The sequence below is a fragment of the Pangasianodon hypophthalmus genome, chromosome 8, assembly GCF_027358585.1.
Source record: "Pangasianodon hypophthalmus isolate fPanHyp1 chromosome 8, fPanHyp1.pri, whole genome shotgun sequence".
In the NCBI taxonomy this organism is placed as follows: domain Eukaryota; kingdom Metazoa; phylum Chordata; class Actinopteri; order Siluriformes; family Pangasiidae; genus Pangasianodon; species Pangasianodon hypophthalmus.
The window spans coordinates 22,200,951-22,218,531 of record NC_069717.1 but is presented as its reverse complement, the minus strand read 5'-3'; the positions used below and the strand labels follow the sequence as shown (position 1 = coordinate 22,218,531).

Here is a 17,581-nt window from a genome sequence, read left to right as displayed (position 1 = left end):
TATAACTGTAACTAGCGAGCTATCTGCATTAATTGCCACGAAAGCCTTATTTAAAAACTTAAGGTGTGTTCTTATCTAAATTGAAATGATTAGAAATATAAGTGCCAAAGTATATGTTACAATAATGAACGTAATAAACGAAGTACAAAAATGTAAAAGTAGTGAAAGATAAATGATTAAAAATTCATTTGTCTCTGATTAATCTGTCATGGCAACTTGAGCTGATGTGAACCTATACACCTAGACTCTTCACAAAAACCCTTCAGTCCTTCTCTATTATGTTTTTCAGTCTATTCTGACCGCATCAAAGTTACTGCGGCTTGGTCTTGCTTAAAGATGAAACAAACATGGTGCCTGAACCTGAACAGTGTCTCATGACTTACTCATACAGCAGAATTTGCAAGGGAATGCTGGCACAATAAAACTGTATCAAAATTACTGGAACAAAAGAAGTCGGACTTTTGGGTACACAACACAGTGATGACACATTCAGTACCAGTAAAGACAGTTGATACATAACTGACAAACCTTTATTCTTTATAGAAGAATATGATGAGATTTACAGAAAACCTGAATACCATAATGCAAATATCAGGTTTGGTCTGACATCCAATTTGTCTTTAAGTATCTTTATATGATTCGGACCCTGAGCATGGCAAGCTTTAAAGATTTGAAGTGAATTATTCCTATTCTCAAGTTTCTCAAAATAAAATCTTCATTCCATCTAAAGTCTTTCTCTGTCATCAATTCATTAAATTGTTGTCATATCCATGCTACCATCTCTAAAGAATGGTTTACAGAGCAAGTATAGGGTTTTTTTGCTGACAGGACAGTTATCTGGCTGCACTGTGTGCTTACTACCATGTTTTATCAGCCATTTTTTTTATTTCTGAAAAACTGAGATGGGGAGCAGTGAAGGGGCAATGGGTAGTGTCATGACTGACAGAAAGTCCATGTAAACTCAAACAAGCACTCCAGACACAGTTAAAACGTTTAAAAAACATTAAGCATGATTATATCAAAGTGCTGTTGAATTCTCAAATCAGAAGATGTGGATTCATTTTCTGTAAGAGCATGGCTCTGAAAGAAGTACTGGTGGTAACACACGATTGTAACATTAACGTGCTCGTTTCAATATATTATCATTTCTACAGCAACAGCTCATTTACAGGGACTTGTATGGCAGACATGTCACGTAATCTAAGGCTAATAAACAGATTTTTTTATTTATTTTTTTTTAAATGTTTTTCTAACAAAGAAAAATGTATAATCAAGGACATAGTGAAGTTTTCTGGGAGGAGACATTTATGTAACATCTATGAAAGGAGTCTCCAGTGTCAGCACTTTGTAACAGTAAGTTTAGTAAGGTTAAAGAGTGTGACGTGTTATAATCGCTGTGGTATAAGAGGAATAAGAGGTATAAAACACTGTCGGATGTGCTTCGACATGGATTTCCTGTAAACGCACAGCCTGTTGTCTAGGTGAAAATTCCTCTAAATTATACTACAAGAATATTTGAATTTATAAATGCATAGAGCTGAGGACGAATTACTCAAAGGCTTCTGACATATTTCAAATTCCACAGCACAAATTAACCAAAAGTGTCCCTAAAGAATCCATTTTAGGTCCTATGCAATTTATTTTAAATTACACTTGATGTCATGTTTTTGTAATATTCATACATATATACATAAATGTCACAATATATATATACATATATATGTGCGTGTGTGTATGTATATATTTTGTTTACAAAAGCCAGAAATCTTCAGTACAGCAAGGACGAAAAATGATCACTAGTTATAATAGATACCAGGCACAGTGATATGCTTCTTAGAACAAATATTTGACTTAAAAAATAAAAAGTCAAATACAGCCTTGACAGAAACAAATCCTGTCCTGTAGGAAAAGATTGCTGTTTTCCTTGGTACTTGAGTCTGGTGATGTCATTTGTAGACGTGATGCCTTTTTTGTGGTTTAACATTCAGTACATGAAGGGAGCTCTTTGGAGTTCGCTTATTTATATAACCATTCTTCATTATTTGCCTCCAATTATTTGTAATATCCAGACGCACTGTACTTGAGGTTCATTCTGGAACAAATTCCAGTGAACCATGAAACTGGATATTCTTGTTACACTGGATGTTTTTAAAAATCTAATAATGAAGCCAGTTGTGTGTTATTTTATGACTTAATGTACGTTTTTGCTCATTTTATGTCTCCTTTATGGCTTTATTTCTGTCTCCACTTTTTGAACCTCAACACAATGATAAGTAAGCTTTCTTGAGCTTTAAATAAATCGCCAATATCCGCTTCTGCATGTTTCCACTACCACAATTTACAAACCTCGACTTCTCCAAATGAAAACCATGTGTCAAGAATAAAGTGAGTGGATATAAATGTACAGTTTAAAATAGGTTCTTCATATCATAACCCTGAATACATAAACATTAAATTCTGAATTACTGCCCAAACCATATGCAGCACTACTCTCAAGATAGGTAATCAAAATAATCATATATATCACGTGACATTGAAAGTGTTAATCTATAATTGTTAGTAATCTTAGTTATTTCTAAGACATACACCTTTTATCATTATAAAGATGACACTGTAAGCTAATCTAATGACATTACTAAACAGCAAAAAAAATGAGTTGCTTCAAATATCAGTTGAAAGCCAGTTTATAAGTTTATAAGCTAGCAGATCCAAGGAGCTTCTCAAATAGCTTACCTGGTGACTGAAATACGTTATAAAACAAAGACTTACACACAAATAAATTGGACTTTACCTAATATTTTGTGGAATTTCTAATGCTAATGCCTTTGTAGGCTATTTGGTATCAAGTTTAAACATCAACCCACTGCAGAGTTCTATCTCACAGAACTTGTACATGTAGTATATTTCCCATGTGTTCAGCGCTTGCTGTAACCACTGTAGACTATAACTTTTATCTTCTAGCTGATTTAAGTTAATCCAGCAGCCAGGCACAACAGTGTAACGTTAGAGAGCAGGTACTCATTTGAAAGGGTGTAGTTTTAGTTTAAGAAGTGGTGTGCTCAGTGTAGGTCAGTGTAGCATACTTTCCAATTGTTTATTTTTTCTCCTCCCAATTTCCCAAAGCTTGAAATTTATGTGAGTATGCGTGCAAACGTGAGCGATGTGGTCAGTGGGTTGGTTATGGGATGGTCTTGTACATGATAGTCGATATATATAAAGCCATTCTTCATTATTTGTCTCCATTTATTGATAATACCAGTATACTTGTGGTTCATTTGCATATGGTATAAATTCCAGTGGACCTCGAAAGTGGATATTTTTGTTACGCTGAATATTTTTAAACATCTAATAACGAGCCCAGTTTTGTTCATTTTACTTCTCCTTTACGGATTAATTTGTCTCCTCTTTTTGTAGCTAAGTAGAATAGTAAATGAGCTTTCCCAACATTTAAATCCCAACCATGATAAAAAGCACATATCCTTTGCATCCAGTACTAATATCATATTATACTCTTATTTGGTACTGCACTCAGTCTGAACCAAATACACATAAGGAAACATTAATTAGGTTTGAAATTATGAAGGAGCATTTAAAAGATCTATTTAGTCTGCTTGGAGAAAATCAGGCTGTCATGCATCTGTGTGAATCCTGCATATATCATGGCTTTAGCCACCACAATTGCAAAAAGAATCATAGGAGATTTCCTTACTCGGCCACATTTTCTGTTAAAAGCTATTTGGACAAATTCACAGACCAAAAACACAATGAAACCTCTGGACAGACGAGAAAAAGCGAGCCTTGGCAGAACACTGTAAGAATCCGAGACATTCTTTAGTTCAGCTCTTCAATTGCTTAACGTTAGCTTGTCGAAAACATAAAAGGAATTTGTAAAACAGTCTGAGAGCCTCGTGAAACTCTAACATTCAGAATTCGAGTACACATCTTGAGCAGCAACTGGACTCAAAGTATCCAGCAAGCATTAAAAAAAACATATAAATGAAAGAAATGTCGCTTAAAACAGTGTAATGACTGCCAGTGAAGCGTTGTGAAGTGCAGTGAGTGGATCTGATGACTCTTGGTTCCACTGAAAACCTTAAAGTGAATATAATCTGTTTTCCTACCTAATAAGAGATTCCAGAATAAGGGGAGTCGGGCCTTTTTGGAACTCGAGTTCTTTATAATGCAGAGCCTTGGCATAGGCACGGCATTTAGCAGCTCTCTCGCCCAGTAGCACGATTCCATTATCGTCCCTCAGTGGAAGTGGACCCTGAAATGAAAGGGCAGAAAAAAGAAAATAAAAAGGGGACAGTAGCGCAGTTAAAACCAATCTGGAATGTAAATAATGTGACTTATGTCTGCTGGGCAGCAATGCACCAGAACAAACCTACCACACAGCGGTATGGTTAGAACATGAACATTAAAAAAAAAGAAAGAAAATAATCTACTTTACAAATAGAGCAGGTGAGCTCTTTAGGATATTATTCAAATGGTGTGCACTGTTTTACTAGCAACTGTTTTACAGCAGGACTATTTGAGAGAGAAAACTCAGATTTCTTATTTTGACAGTCAAAATAAATTTTAGCATGGTATCCTTGAACTCTTTTCAAAACGTATTCGAATCATGTGACAGTTAATGTGGAAAAAGCATAAAATTTCAGGTCCTTTTTTTTTTTCAACTGAGCAGTTCAAAGTGCTCAATTTTTCCTCAGATCAAATAGACTTTGATCTTACGGGTTAACTCGTACAACATTTAATTACTAAAAACATAAAATAAAGAGAATTTGTTCCCACAAATAGTAACCTACTGTACCATTTCACAACTATACTCACAGGACACTTTAATAGGAACAGCTGTACGCCTGCTAACAATTATCCAATAAGTCAATCATGTGGCAGTAGCACAATGTATAAAATCATGCAGATACAGCTTAAGAATTTCAGGTAATGTTCACATCAGACATCAGAATGGGGAAAATGTGACCTCAGTGACTTTAACCATGGCACATTTGGTGCCAGATGGGCTGGTTTAAATACTTCAGAAAGTGCTGCTCTCCAGGTATTTTCACACACAACTGTCTCTAGTATTTACACAGAATGGTGCAAAAACAAAAAAACATCCAGTGAGTGGCAGTTCTGCGGGTGGAAATACCTTTTTGAAATGCCTTGTTGAGGTCAGAGTACAATGCCCACACTGATTCAAGCTGACATGAAGGCTACAGTAACTCGAATAACCACTCTTTACAACCATGGTGAGCAGAAAAGCATATCAGAAAGGACAACACATTGAACCTGGAGGCGGATGGGTTATAACATCAGAAGACCACATCGGGTTCCACGCCTGTCAGCCAAGAACAGGAAACCGAGGCTACTCTGTGCACAGACTCACCCAAACTGGACAGCTGAAGAATGTTTGTTCCTAGGTGTTACGTGTCCACTGAGGGTACATGTACCTTATACAACATCAAGTCAGATTTTATCAGTCCTTCTTCCTGACCAGAGATGGCTGGTTATAATATTTAAGGAAAAAAAAATGTTGTATTGCTTAAAATAATATTCTAATAGAAAACAGCACTTAAATAGCCAGAGTCTGCACCATTATGGTCTTTGACATTATCGTGGACTTTGTCTGTGTCTCATTACTAAGAGTTTGGTCTGGTCCTCATTCTCTAATTATCGTCTCTGCTTATAATATGCTTTTAGTCTTGCACGAGACCACATTCTCGTTCCTGCATGCTGAAAATGATAATCATGTCCATCTAGCAGGGCATTTTTATGTGCTTCTAATAAAGCACACATAGTATTTAATAAAATTGGAATAGTAGAAGATAACATTTCATGTGAATAAATGTGTCTTGTTTGTATATACAATTAATGTTCTTATGGATGCTGATCAAGATCAGGAGAAGTGTTCCAAATTAAAAGAATGTGATGCTTCACATGACTCATGACAATTGGCCTCCATAGAAGATCACTAGGTTGTTTTAGCTAAAGGCTTTTACCGACCTTGTCGCTATGCTCCATGAATTCAGCCAGGTTGAGCAGAGTCTGTGTGACTTCAGCAATGTCCTGTGATGTCAGTGCTAGCTCAATGCTGCGGATCAGCTCATCCTGTTGGTCCTCACTTAGCTCAGACCAGCATGACAGGAACGCGGCATTAAAAAGATCTCTGCAGTTGCAAGATGCAGGAGAATTAGTCACTAGGGCATTTAGGAAGGGCAAAACAGCACAGAGACAGTAAAAGGAAAGTACCTCACTGCATTTAAGATACATGTAACCACAAACATTTTATATAAACTACAGATGGTCTAGAGAAGTGCCTCTCAAAAAGTGCTGTTTTTGACCATTTTTGGCCAAAAGTTTTGAGTGGCATCTATGATGTTAACTATATATATATATATATATATATATATATATATATATATATATATATATATATATATATATATATATATATATGTGTGTATATATATATATATATATATATATATATATTTGTCTAATGTTAGCTCATTTGAACATACAGTGACAGATTTTAGCTCACATTAATGAATACAGATCATTCTGCAGTTGCCTTGAAAAATGCATAAAGGTTGGCAGATCTGTGTTCAGGCATAAAGTTATGGGGAAAACTGTCAAACAGGAAAATAAGGCCTGTATTCACCTGGCAAGTGGAATGTAGGTCTGGGCGAGGGACCAACAGGAGCGCAGGGCAGGAGAGGGTGACTCTTTCAGCAGGACAACACTGAGGCGCCGCAACCATTCCAGCCAGTCATCTTTAGACACCTTCCTGGCAGCACCCCACGCCTACAGAGCACACAAAACACTCAGTCAACAGCAAACACTCAGAGGCACGATCCGAAAGCAGGGTCAACTTAGAAAGTGTCTCAGACTTATGATTTCTAAGATATGATTTGTGTGGTTCCCAAAGTGGGGTTCGCGGATTCCCAGGGGTCCATGAAGCATAGCTTGAATTTTGTTTTTCTTACAGTGGTGGAAATCACAATCCACATGATCAAAGTTATTATATTTATTATTGAATTCTTACAGTTTGACTGGTCATTTGAATCGAATGTGTTTAATCCAAACCTCAGTAACTCAAAAACAAGAAGGTCTATAAACAATGTCTCCTGGAATCTAATGCCTTCTGTTGGTGGAAAGCTCTATGGTTCCCATAAATGACCAAGATATTATTGTACATATTTAACTGATGAGCCTAATATTTGAATAGATGGATCATGTTCATTAAAAATCAGTGCTGAGGGAAACATGGAATTTATTTTACAGCTAAAGGGTCCCGGGTGGCAAAAAGGTTTGAGATATAAGGGATTTCGAATTTTCACAACAGAAAACTGAACCTGTGTCTGCAAATATGGAAAACATTTCATGAGTTTAAGCAAGAAGAGGTGGCACAGGCTGCGGCCCAAATAGGTCTGTTTCTTTTCATATTAAGAGCAAGCAGATTTTGGGTGACAAAGAGGATGGAAAGATCTGCTCATTCTTCAAGCGACAGCTGTGAATCACTATAATGCAATGGCCAACAACAGAAACAGTTGAATGTGCTTTTTGGCAGGATCACTGACGGCACTTTACTGCTCTTACGCCTGGTCACCCGTTTCCAGTAAGCTATATCACTATGGCTTATAAAAGTCTCACCGTAATATTCATACTCTGTCAAAATACTTAAAAATGTGTGACTGGGCATGATTCATGATAGACAGACCAGAGCAGTTAAGAAACAAGTACTTACTAGTTCAAGGCATTGATATCTGCTATTGCAGGGGCAAGCTTTACTTTTTTGTTTTATTTTTTGGAGAACTGTAACTGTTGCAGAGCTACAACATGTTGCGTGCATTTCAGAACAATGAACAACCATTCATTCCAAAACAAACAAATGAAGATACTAGAGATAAGTTTACAAAAAAATAGCAGTCTTAAGCTCTTAATAGGACAAGTCAAACTGCCAGAGACTTTGCCAAAGGGTTTGTTATGCTTTGCATGAGAACACTGGCTGAACATAAATTAATATACAAGATGAATAAAAGGGTGTGCTTCAGGGCAGGATAGAGAACATGGAGGAATATTTTGTACAGAACAAGAAGTTCTCAAATACTGAAAGTCTTGCCTAGTGCTGAAATCTGTTGGATTTACTAAACCACGTGATGCTTTTTCATCCATCTGCATTTGTATACTCAATATGTGCAAGTAAATGTGTAACCACTCGCAAGGACAAATGCAACTTTAATTTGTTACATTTACAGTTTATAAGTTCATAATTAATTTTTCCTCATTATCTTTACAAATGTTTTATAGTTCTTTTCATACTGACCTTCTGAAGTGCAGTTGTGCTGACGTGCAACTTCTTCATCGGACCGGATTCTACCGGGCCACTCTCCAACGTGTCACTTTGGCTACTACGTGATTGGCGATGCTGGAAAATCTGAGAGTCTTCTTCCTCATCAGCCAGAGTGCAACCCTGGGAAACAGAAGACATAATCAATAAGTAAGCAAAAAAATATATCTGCCTGGACATCTAGTGCACTGCCCTAATCAAGGAAGTCCTCAATGTTACATTACATATTGCAATATGTCTACGTAATGACAGCAGGAAGGATCATCTGTGGCAAAAAAAAGAGACTACTAAATTGTTTTCAGATGGATGGGGACCATTCATTAGAGAAGGATGGAGGATGTCTGGGTTCAGTGGTAAGGAGTGACTGATGACTCACACAAAGGGGGTAGGTTGGTTCCAGGAAAGGAAGGGAACATTCTCCACCTGAAAACAACAGGCTGTTTGTCCTGCTTTGAGCACATCACTCTCTTAATGAAATCAACACCATTCATACTCAAGGGTGGAGCCGTGAATGACATGGAGTCATGGTGAAACATAGTAGGTGGGAGAAGGAAGGACACTGACCTTAACGATGCGGCAGATGAGCACATCATATCGTTGGTGGTTGATTCGGTGCTTTAACATCACTTTGTTCACCATAGGAATAAAGATCTGGTACTGTGTTAAAAAGTAAAGAAGAGGAGAAGGAAGTTTTTTAAGAGTGTTACAGTTGCCATGAAGTTTATTTGATGCAGGTGAAGTTTATTTGACGCATACGGTTCTAAAAAGCAAATTCCGCTACCATCTACCCAAATGACAAGCTACTGCCTGCTTTCATGATCAAAGGGTGCACATGGTGGCCACATGCTGCCCTAGTGGTCTTTGGGGAGATAGGGAGGGGTGATAAAAAGGAAAATGACATCATCCCAGTCTTATTAGCAGCCACACTGTGAACTCAAAACGAACAGGAAACATCATCAGTGGGCTATTTGTGAAAGCTCATTGATTTACGGCAAACACAAATTGATCTTGTCACTGAAGAACACAGTCCAACATGATTCAAATCACCATTAAGTGCTTTCCAGTGGACAGCAGAGCACTGGAAACTTTGGCATTGGGGTTTCATTATTCAGGGGTCATTAACTAGAAGCAGGCACTGGCACTAGGCTTTCGCAAGCACCTTTTTACCAAGCTGGAAGACCAAAGAGGACAAGGTGTCCATTGCTGTGCTTCGTAATTCAGGCGTTCCATCCAAAGTGCGCACGATGGGGTGGATGATTCTGGAAGCATAGTCGGTGAAGTCTAGGGACTCGGTCAAACGATCTAAGGTTTCCAAAGCAACCCTGCAGTCAAAACAGAGTAAAAACTTTAACTGGAAAGCCACCAAAAGCACTGGGAACACTGGAACATTTGCCTTTTGAATCTTATGGGATGAAATCACAACACTTAAAATAAGCAGTCAAACAATCAATGTTAGAGAAACATAGTAAATTTATATTTCTAACAATTAATTAGCTACTTGGTTAGCTACTAAGTATAAGATATGAAAAAGATTCACAATTTTATAGCAAATACACATATCCTGTGTTTGAAAATGTTTCCAGTCAAACATGGCAAAAATATTCTTTTGACAAAAAAAAATTTAAAAATTAAAAACCCAAATGTGCTTTCCCCTTTAGCATGAAGTGTTTTGCAGGGGTGATGAGGACATATCGAACCCGACACAAGATGACAGGCCAAACCGCTCTGGTGTTTCAATCAAAGAGTTTCAATAACACGATCCCTCCCAGACACAAGAGACCACAGTCACCCGATTCACATCCACTCTCAGCGCCATTTCTCAGGCAGTTTCAAGAGGCGGAATTGTCTACTTGCAATAACTCCCTCAGAACAGGAATTAACTGTCAAGACTGTCCGCTAACCCACTTTTACTGACGGGGAGAACATATCCTGTATATAGATTTTGATCTGTATTGGTTGGCACTGAGCTAAAATATCTGGGTAGGCAGGAGACACACTATGAACTATGAAGGAAAGTCAATGAACTTTGCTGCAGATTCCAAGGACATTGATGTTAAATATATAAGGAATAAAACATAACAGGATGTGCTGTTATGGTGTCGTGAGGTGTTTATGTCCTCTTATACCCCGGCAATTTGCCAATGATCACAATTTTTAATTTGTTAATGACCGACACGTCATATTTTTAACCATTTATAGTTATATTTAATGTTGTAGAACGTCAGTGAAACAAGATAGTTCATGTTATCACTTATGCTATACAGTTATAAACAGTCATTCTCTCATCAGTCTCTCTTTTTCCCCTCTCACAGCTTGTCATGTTAGCGAGAAACTAGAAAGTGCAAAGTCCTCCCCCGTGGCAGAAAATTTACAGAGCCTTAAAAAGCGTTGACACCTGAGACTCCATAAATGTCCAATAAACACCTCCTTCCAGAAAACTTCACCATATCATTTATTATATTTTTCTTTTTTAAACAACACATTTTTAAAAATCTTCTCATTAGTAGGCCTAGATGTATAGTGTCCACCATAAAAGTCCCTGTAAGTCAGTTGTTACTATAGAAATGATAAAGTATTAGAACAATAGCATTAATATAAACAGCCTGAACTATTGTCAGACTTGTTGTTATAGAAATGAAACAATACTTTCTGATTAATCAGACTGGAGAATTCAACAGAGGTGTGGTATAATATTGTATATTGTGTGCTATACAGTATATTCTAGCACACATTTTGTGGCAAGAAGAGTAAAATACTGCCATATAAATATATAATGCTGGAAAGATGAACAAGTTGGTGATTATACTGACTTGCGGGCTTGTAGCGGGACATCAGGGGCATCAAACAGTTTGACTATAGGAGGCAGCAGCAAGTGGAGGTAGTCATCCAGGTTGGCACCAAACAGCTGTATGGCCATTAGCAGCTGCAAAGCAGGAAAAAAAAAAACAATGGGTTGCTGGACAAAAAGGACTTGTGCTTTGTTGCTTTGTGTGAACATCTGGCTTTAAAGGAATAAATCAGTAAAGAATCAAATTTACATAATTTCTCACTTACGCCAACCAAGTCATATTCGTAAACACGGGAGATCATGGCTTATGTAGGCTGACTAGTAATGAAAATCTATCTCACCCCCAAATTTTCAAATACTTGCTTGAAAATACATTAAACTACATAAACAATTTTTTTTTTAAATAAATGCATTTTAAGTAAACACACAGGAATAGTCCATAACTAAGTTAAAGGTGGAATTATAACTTCCAACTTTTCTCTAAAATTCCACCTTGAACCTTTGGACTGTGGTGCTGAGGGAAAAGAATGATGCCAAATTGCATTAAGGAAAAAAGTGATTGTTTTTTTCAAAATGGCCGCCCCTATAGTGGTTTCTGGAAAACCATCCCACTAAACGTGCGTGTGCTCTTTTAGATGTTCATCCAATAAGATCAGAGAACACAGAAAGGTCAAAGGCCACAACCTTAGCTGTTTTTTTTTCCCCCTGCACATCAACTTGTGGGTCGCTCCAAGAGTATTTCAAGGTGGCCCAGACATTCCCTGTGATGCAGGAGTTCCCTGCCAGACCACCATCCTGTCCAGACATGAAGCTCTGCCACTGTACACACTCTATTGTATTAAGTGTCATGTCAGGGGACATTCTGTATACATGTGAGGTTAAATAATTGTAGACGCTGGGTTTGTTGAATTGGCCAGCAGTCTTGCGTGTCTGTGTCTCATGTGTGGCTGATATTCTATCTGAGTGGTGGTGGGGTGTAGATCTTCTCTAGACGCCTGCTGATTACGGAGCACTGAGAGCCTAGGATATTCTTCCCTCTGCTTTGAAGTCTTTTCCCACAAGCCACATTGTTTTTTCTGTGCTATTTTGGCCTGACATCCCAACGTCTTAAATCTGTGATTGCTTTTTAATCAGGTTAACATTTGTACAAAATAAGCAGGATTGGTATCTGAATCTGCTTCTCCAGAATTTCTTCCTTGGGAAAATCTTGCATAAGCCTTATCCTCTCCAATAACAAGACATGATTGATGTTACTTGACCCTTCCACATTCAGATGAGTGGCAGAGAGTCCACTTGCCCACCTATTATTCTACTGACCTATTTCTGTTCTGATGGGAGTGGTCTCATTCAGGATGACCCCGTCCCCACCCACAGAGCACGAGGGCTCACTCAATCATTTTACAAGGATGAAAATGATGTAAATCATATGCTACATGTTAGACCACGCTCTCCACCACTGTCATCAAAACACCAACTGAGGGAATGTCTTTTGGAAGAACAGTGTTCATCCCTCCAGTACAGTTCCAGAGACTTGTAGAATCGATGCCAAAGAGCTCTGAAGAGGTTCTGGAGATTTGTGGTTGTCCAATACCTTACTTAGTCACTTTATCTTGATTTTTCCTTTAATTTACCATCCATCTGTACCTTTTATCAAATTTACTTGTTCCTTTAGCTACCTAGTGAACAAAATCTAAACTAGCAAGTATGTCATACTGGGAAAATTCTTTAATTTGCTAGGTTTGCACCATAGGCAATTGCTTTAAGACAACACTGGAAGCCTGGTTTCCCCAAAAAACTTCATAAAAATGCAGCAATGAAATGTTTACTGAAGTGTCTATATTATTCATCAATCTTGGTCAAATTCAATATTTCAGCAAATCAAATATCTCACTGCAATATCGAGTTGCAATATCGAGCCTGTGAAAGGGGCAGAACCTCGTTACCAACTGCCAATCAATAAATAGGGAATGAACATGACTGACATGTCAAACTTAAAAATATCCCCGCTTGAAGCCTGCTGTAGGTGTAATTCGTAAATATTGCACATAAACTGTAAGTATAAACTTCTATTTGATTGAGTTGCATTTGTTTATAAATCTAGCTAGCTAGCTGTCAAGTCCTTCTTCAGCTAGCAGTTTAGGTGCGTTTTAGCACGAAATGGCAAACACTGCTAATGTCGACCTGATTTTAGAAAAGGGTTTTGATGCTCATACTTAGGAGGAGAGACCGACAATTAAACATGAGGGAAGATCAACGAAAAGATTTTAATCCAAAAGTCAGAGACAAAAAAGATCCTTTAGCTGTCTTGGCACAGTACAATTGAGTAGCTGACTTTGGCAAACTTTTACTGATACATATTTTTAATATTTGATATCTATGACTGAATGTAACTTTAAATAACCTCCAAAGCAGTGGTCTGGTTTTCTGAACACTAACTGAGTTCATCCCTGGACAGTCAGGCTTTCACTGCACTATAACCAAGATGAAAATAATTTAATACAGGATCTTTGCGTTTGCTGTATTGGAAGAGCTTTAAAAATCTAGTGGCATCCATGACACATGCTTGCCAGTCACCCTTGAATGAGTGCACAATCTCCCTGAGGTTTCACACATGGGAGTTGAAGCACTAAAAATCGCATCAATTGAGCAAAACTATTCCAGATTTCCAGTATAGACGACTCATGTCTGTCTGTCCTTAATGCCCATAGCAAATGTGCATCAGGAGGCAGAGAAAGCTGGTCTGAAAATACAGAAATATATATAAAAGTAAAATATGCTTGTTACATTGCTTGCGGTAAAAGGACTACAAATATTTACATAGATACATGTACAAGGACATGTGTTCTTGGTACGGAGGTTACGGAGTTACAAAAATACACATTATCAAAATGGAATATCTAAATGTGGAAATAAGGCAGCAGAAGAACAAAAGAAAAGAAAAATAAAATGAAGTAAGTTTATTGAGTTTGGCAACAGAATACGAGTGTGGGGAGCACAGTGCACCGAGCTCACCTAGTTTTAGGTGAATGTAGTGTTTATGTCATTTACAGTCTCCAGATATATTCAACATTGATGCTCCCTTACTCCACAATTAGGAATGCACATCCTTTGCTACTATTATTAAAATTTATGAGACAAAACATCTCAAGCTCAGCCTGTGCAGTGTAACAATATATAATTGGACAAATCAAACGTACTGATATTTTTAAAAACATCATAATTCTTTAGCAAAATATACCTATTAAGCTAGCTAGGCAGACAAACAGCTAGCTACATAACCAAGAGTAAACTCTAGGTTTTAACGTTACAAAAACAAGCTGAAACAGGAATACGGACCTGTTACAGCAAGTTAGTCTTAAAATCCAGACTTCTAGCTTTTGCTTATAGTTCCAAAAATCTGGTACTTTTTCATTAAAATGTGGCCAAAACCTCCCACCTGTCCGTGAAGCAGCCACTTGACTGAAAATGCAGACATCTAGCATAGCCTGCTGACAAACTCATGAGCTTATCTCTTCAACCGGACAAATGTTTCAAACGCGACTCTTTTATAGGCAGGATGCCATGAGCTTGCTCTGAAAAGCTCATTTTGTCACTCTTCAAAAGTTTGTTTTTTACACATAGATGCATATCCATCTATGACTGCAATAAATGCTGATGAAACTTGCATTTTCAGGTTTCAGTTTCCATTTGGACAAATATTTAAATACAAAATGAGTCCACATAGCAGTTATGCAGCACTAACCTGAGAAATCCAAGCATTTATTTTGAGAACTGCTGTGTCAGAGTCATAGTTTCACCCTGGTACTGTTTCCTCCTAGCACTGCAATAAATGCTGTTTTTTTCCCCAGTGTACTGAAAGGTAGCATACCGTGAGCCAGAGAAGTTGTTAATGCACTGTTGCCTGTATTGTATTTGGTGGATTTGGATATGGTCATTTAATTTGTATTCTATGTGACACACAATAACTACTGATTTCTCATGCTATACATAAGGGCAACAGAACAATCCTATTTCTCGCATTTACACGTCACAAGTATTAGATCAATTAGCCTGTGCATAGGAAAAGTAGAATCCACCTTCTATGTTGCTATGGTTTGTGCAAAACTTTACAGCCCAGTGAGTATGTTATCACAGTAAGCCTGTCAACTGTAACTGCGTTATAAATTGCTAAAAATATTTGTGTGTAAAAATGCCTATGATTTAATTGAATGTGAAGAACTCGCCTCCAACACCAGTGTGCCAATCTACTACAATGCTAACCTTTTATCTTTAAAGGAAACTGGAAATCTAAACTAACCTTGCATTAATGCTAGGGGAAACATAAAAACAGCATGTAGAATACATCTGGTAAATGGGCTGCTGAAGGCCTGAGGCTGCAGGGCTCAGCTGGTACTTCAGCTGTAAATGATGACCAGGAGCAAGTTGTCCAGCTGGAGTTATAAATATTTACACGTAATCATGACCTATATGTGCTTTCTTATGCTTGTGTATATGTTTGTGCACATCTTTACCTTCATGGTAACACTCCGCCCGGGGCTGCTGTCATGCATGAAGACCCGTAGCATGTGTGGGATAAGCTGTGGCAAGTACAGCTTGAACTCTCCTCCCAGAGCCACGACTATCTGCTCAATGAGCAGGATGATGGTGTTCTGCATTGGGTTGTTGGGGGTCCAGTATTCCTGCAGATACAATAGATGAGGAAAAGAACACAGTGTCCACACTTCTGCAAAGTAGCACAGCTTTCAGGTTCTAACAGAGATGAAATGCTAAGTGTACTTATGATTTAAGGGTAACAAAATGGCTTCCAATTACATTTAGAATAGTTTTTTGGGTAGACCGAACATGAAAATGTCAATCAGCTCATGTTTAGGGCTGAAGAGTATTTCTGAAATGTATCAGGGTGCATTTACATAAGCAGTGTTTAGTCTGTTTTAATCAAATTCTTGGGCGCGGTTCTTCAATCGCACTCAGGCGCAGAGAACAACAACCAGTCAGATATCATCTGAGCGAGGAAGTCCCGGTCTATTCTTCCAACCAAACTCTAGTGCAGTTTGACTGCAGTGAGAAAGTGATTCAGCTCAACTGCAGGAAGTGAACCAAACATGCTGTGTATTTCAGGTTGGAGGAACATTTCTTTTTATAGATATGAGCTACTAAAATTGTCTGCAAGGCACTAAAAATGGGAACCGTGGACAGAGCAATAGCACTGTGGAAATGTGAGATGTTCTGGATATTTGGACCAATCAACAAAAAGAGAAAATAAATGCAGGATGTGATGTACAAAATATTTTGTACTACTTATTTATTACTTACTCATTTAACTAGCGCAGGCTCCATGTTCGACATTTGTGATTTCTACCCAAACTTGACAAAGGGATGTTTAACTTGACCAATGAATGAAAGGGTTTTGCAAGTATGTTTCAACCCTACATGCCCCTCAGTCAACATTTTTTGGCTTTTGGGTCTATTAATTATGTGCACCGTTAAACCTAACCAAACCAAATAGCGAACAAACCAAAAGTATCAATTTTGCTCTGATTCACGCTTGGACTAATAGGTGTGAAAGCACCCTAAAACGTCCCATTTAGGCAAGGCCAGACTGGAATAAAGGTTAGATCTGCACTGAACAATATTAGGTCAGTGACAGTCATGGCCAGGCCAGGCGTTCAGTAATAGAGGTTAGCCATATTTTTATACTTGATACCACTTTAATAACCAAAAGCGTAAATGATCGTCTTGAAAAAGCAAAAAACAGACGATGGGGGTGGAAACAATGAGTCATACGCCTTATAAAACTGTCAAAATCTTCGGCCAGACGACTGCTGGCTGCTGTAAGAGACCTCCGAACCCCCAGCATGATTTTTATGACAAATCTGCAATAGCAATTCCCGCTTGCTGCATCTGGATGAGTAAATAAAAAAGGAACCACTGATTTATTTTTTTTTAATCTGTTACCATAGAGCTGTATAAAGGTGTTAAGCGAGACACTGGGGCAAAAAGCACCTGAAAACGGAAGAAGATGAAGAGAGACCATTTTATAGTCACGCCTGCATGAATGCTTAGTGAAAAGAAGTGTCTGGTGTCTCATTTGTCCCATGAAGTGGACATATACCCCAGAAGACAAATCAAAGAGGTGAAGGTGATAGGTCACTTACTCGGATCAGGGTGACAATGTCGTCCATGTACGGTCGGATGTGGATCTTGACGAAGCACACCACCATACCCAGTAGCGGAACTAACTGAGAGGGGGAAAAAGGACAAAGAACAGGTGCAATTAAATAAAGTGATTGCTAACAGATCATTCAGACATCATCAAACTCAATCTGATAGTATAATCTTGTATAATTCAGTCAAATTTCACCAGGATTTCGTAAGTTATTATCTGTCTGGGTAGAAAGACTCAAGGTAACAAGTAACTTCAAAACAGTCATGACTCAGAAGCA

General features: G+C 38.0%; 1 protein-coding gene across 4 annotated transcripts in view; it reads right to left on the bottom strand.

The window, feature by feature from the left end:
- Positions 1–17,581, bottom strand: part of mtor (mechanistic target of rapamycin kinase) — a 92,444-nt gene that overhangs the window by 54,942 nt on the left and 19,921 nt on the right. For all 4 annotated transcript variants that reach the window (XM_026925220.3, XM_053236008.1, XM_053236009.1 and 1 more), the window contains 9 exons: positions 17,294–17,377; positions 15,650–15,817; positions 11,161–11,273; positions 9,510–9,672; positions 8,915–9,007; positions 8,327–8,473; positions 6,662–6,804; positions 6,004–6,166; positions 4,122–4,267 (listed from right to left, as the gene is read on the bottom strand). In XM_026925220.3, the coding sequence (XP_026781021.1) occupies positions 4,122–4,267; positions 6,004–6,166; positions 6,662–6,804; positions 8,327–8,473; positions 8,915–9,007; positions 9,510–9,672; positions 11,161–11,273; positions 15,650–15,817; positions 17,294–17,377 (1,220 nt within the window). The remainder of the gene's footprint in view (positions 1–4,121; positions 4,268–6,003; positions 6,167–6,661; positions 6,805–8,326; positions 8,474–8,914; positions 9,008–9,509; positions 9,673–11,160; positions 11,274–15,649; positions 15,818–17,293; positions 17,378–17,581) is intronic.